Source organism: Echinops telfairi, unplaced genomic scaffold (genome assembly GCF_000313985.2).
Source record: "Echinops telfairi isolate 266 unplaced genomic scaffold, ASM31398v2 ScPeMD7_5805;HRSCAF=6673, whole genome shotgun sequence".
Lineage (NCBI taxonomy): Eukaryota > Metazoa > Chordata > Mammalia > Afrosoricida > Tenrecidae > Echinops > Echinops telfairi.
The window spans coordinates 2,682,583-2,684,014 of NW_022109704.1; the positions used below are offsets into that span (position 1 = coordinate 2,682,583).

The 1,432-nt window shown below is 38.6% G+C and overlaps 1 protein-coding gene across 1 annotated transcript in view; it reads left to right on the top strand.

Annotated features, from left to right (window-relative positions):
- GOLPH3L (golgi phosphoprotein 3 like) overlaps window positions 1-1,432 on the top strand; it is a 27,479-nt gene that overhangs the window by 14,131 nt on the left and 11,916 nt on the right. The window contains exon 4 of the mRNA XM_004716592.2: window positions 1,039-1,153. Within this exon, the coding sequence (XP_004716649.1) occupies window positions 1,039-1,153 (115 nt within the window). The remainder of the gene's footprint in view (window positions 1-1,038; window positions 1,154-1,432) is intronic.

Here is a 1,432-nt window from a genome sequence, read left to right on the forward strand (position 1 = left end):
GCTCTTTTAAAGAGTTGATCCAAAGATGGCCTCCTTCGTATCTCAGTGATGAGAATCTCTCCCTGCTGCTGGAATGCCTCCCATAGTTCACACCCTTGTCTTGTGTGTGGTACTTTGTGTCTTCTTGCCAACACTTCATTGACCTTCAGACACTGTCTTTGCCAACTTTTTTGCTAACTTCAGAAATATCTGCAGACAACTTGCTGATAGATTTTGGTATCACTGACTGTCAAGATGCGAGCATGACAGCACAGGGGAGGGGTTGGATCTTACTTGCACTTTATGTACACTTTCGGATTTGAAAAGAGGAGATTAGCCAAAGGGAAAAACAGATGACAGATGCCACAGAGAGGCATCGATGAGGCCCCAACAGCAGGAAGACACAGAAATGTGTGCCATCTGAACAATCCCAGATGATACGCATCCAGGGCTGTTAGGGTTTCTGGGTATGGATCACAGCCTAAGGACAGTATTTCCTCTAGAAAGGGCTGCTGTCATCGTCATCAACCTTTAATTGTTCTATGGGGTGGTCACTCCTTTTTCCTCATCCTGCAGTCAGGACTTTCTGCCTTTGGCCATTTTGCTGAAAATAGACTTTGCTAGAAAAAAAGCAAATTCATTTATCTTCTGTTTTCATTTTCTGGAAATCTTGAGCCTAAAAGCTAGGCATTATTTGTTTGGGTTGCTTTTCTTTTTTTGGAATGGAATTTGAATTTAAATCAAAGGGGAAAAAATATCTCCTTGGTAGTTTTAGGGCCAACTTCTGATAATGGTGTTAAAAAACCTTGTCTAGTGATATACATTAAACATGTGTGTATCTTGAACAATAAAAACAAGAGAGTTCTTGCTTTCCTTTTTTCATGCAGAAAGGTTACATTTGAAATGCTGTTAAATATTTGTCCTAATGTACTTGAGACAATGGATGGATGGATGGATTGTGATAAGAGCGTCTTTGCATTTCCTGTAACACTTAACCACTAATATTTTAATTTCAATATGTTAAATGAGCCACAGCCCTTGTTTCTTCTATCTTGAAAGGTCCTGGTAAAGACAGACAGCCCAACAGGTGACATCTTACTGGATGAAACACTCAGGCACATTAAAGCAACTGAACCCAATGAAACTGTCCAAACATGGATAGAATTGCTCACCGGTAAGATGATTCAAAATGTATTCCATACTTTATTGTTTTGAACTTAACCTTAATGTCAGGAAAAGAAATACAGAAGTGCAGAATGCTGACTAAGAGTCATATAGTCTGTCTTTTAACTGCACTATAGGGTCACTGTGAATGTCAGCTTGACAGCCATTTATTTAATGAGAGAGCAAAAGAAAAAGCACAGGTTAATCAATATCTAAAGCTTTCCATTGGCTGATTTTCTTTTTTTTTCTTTTTTTAAACATTTTATTAGGGGCTCATACAACTGTTATC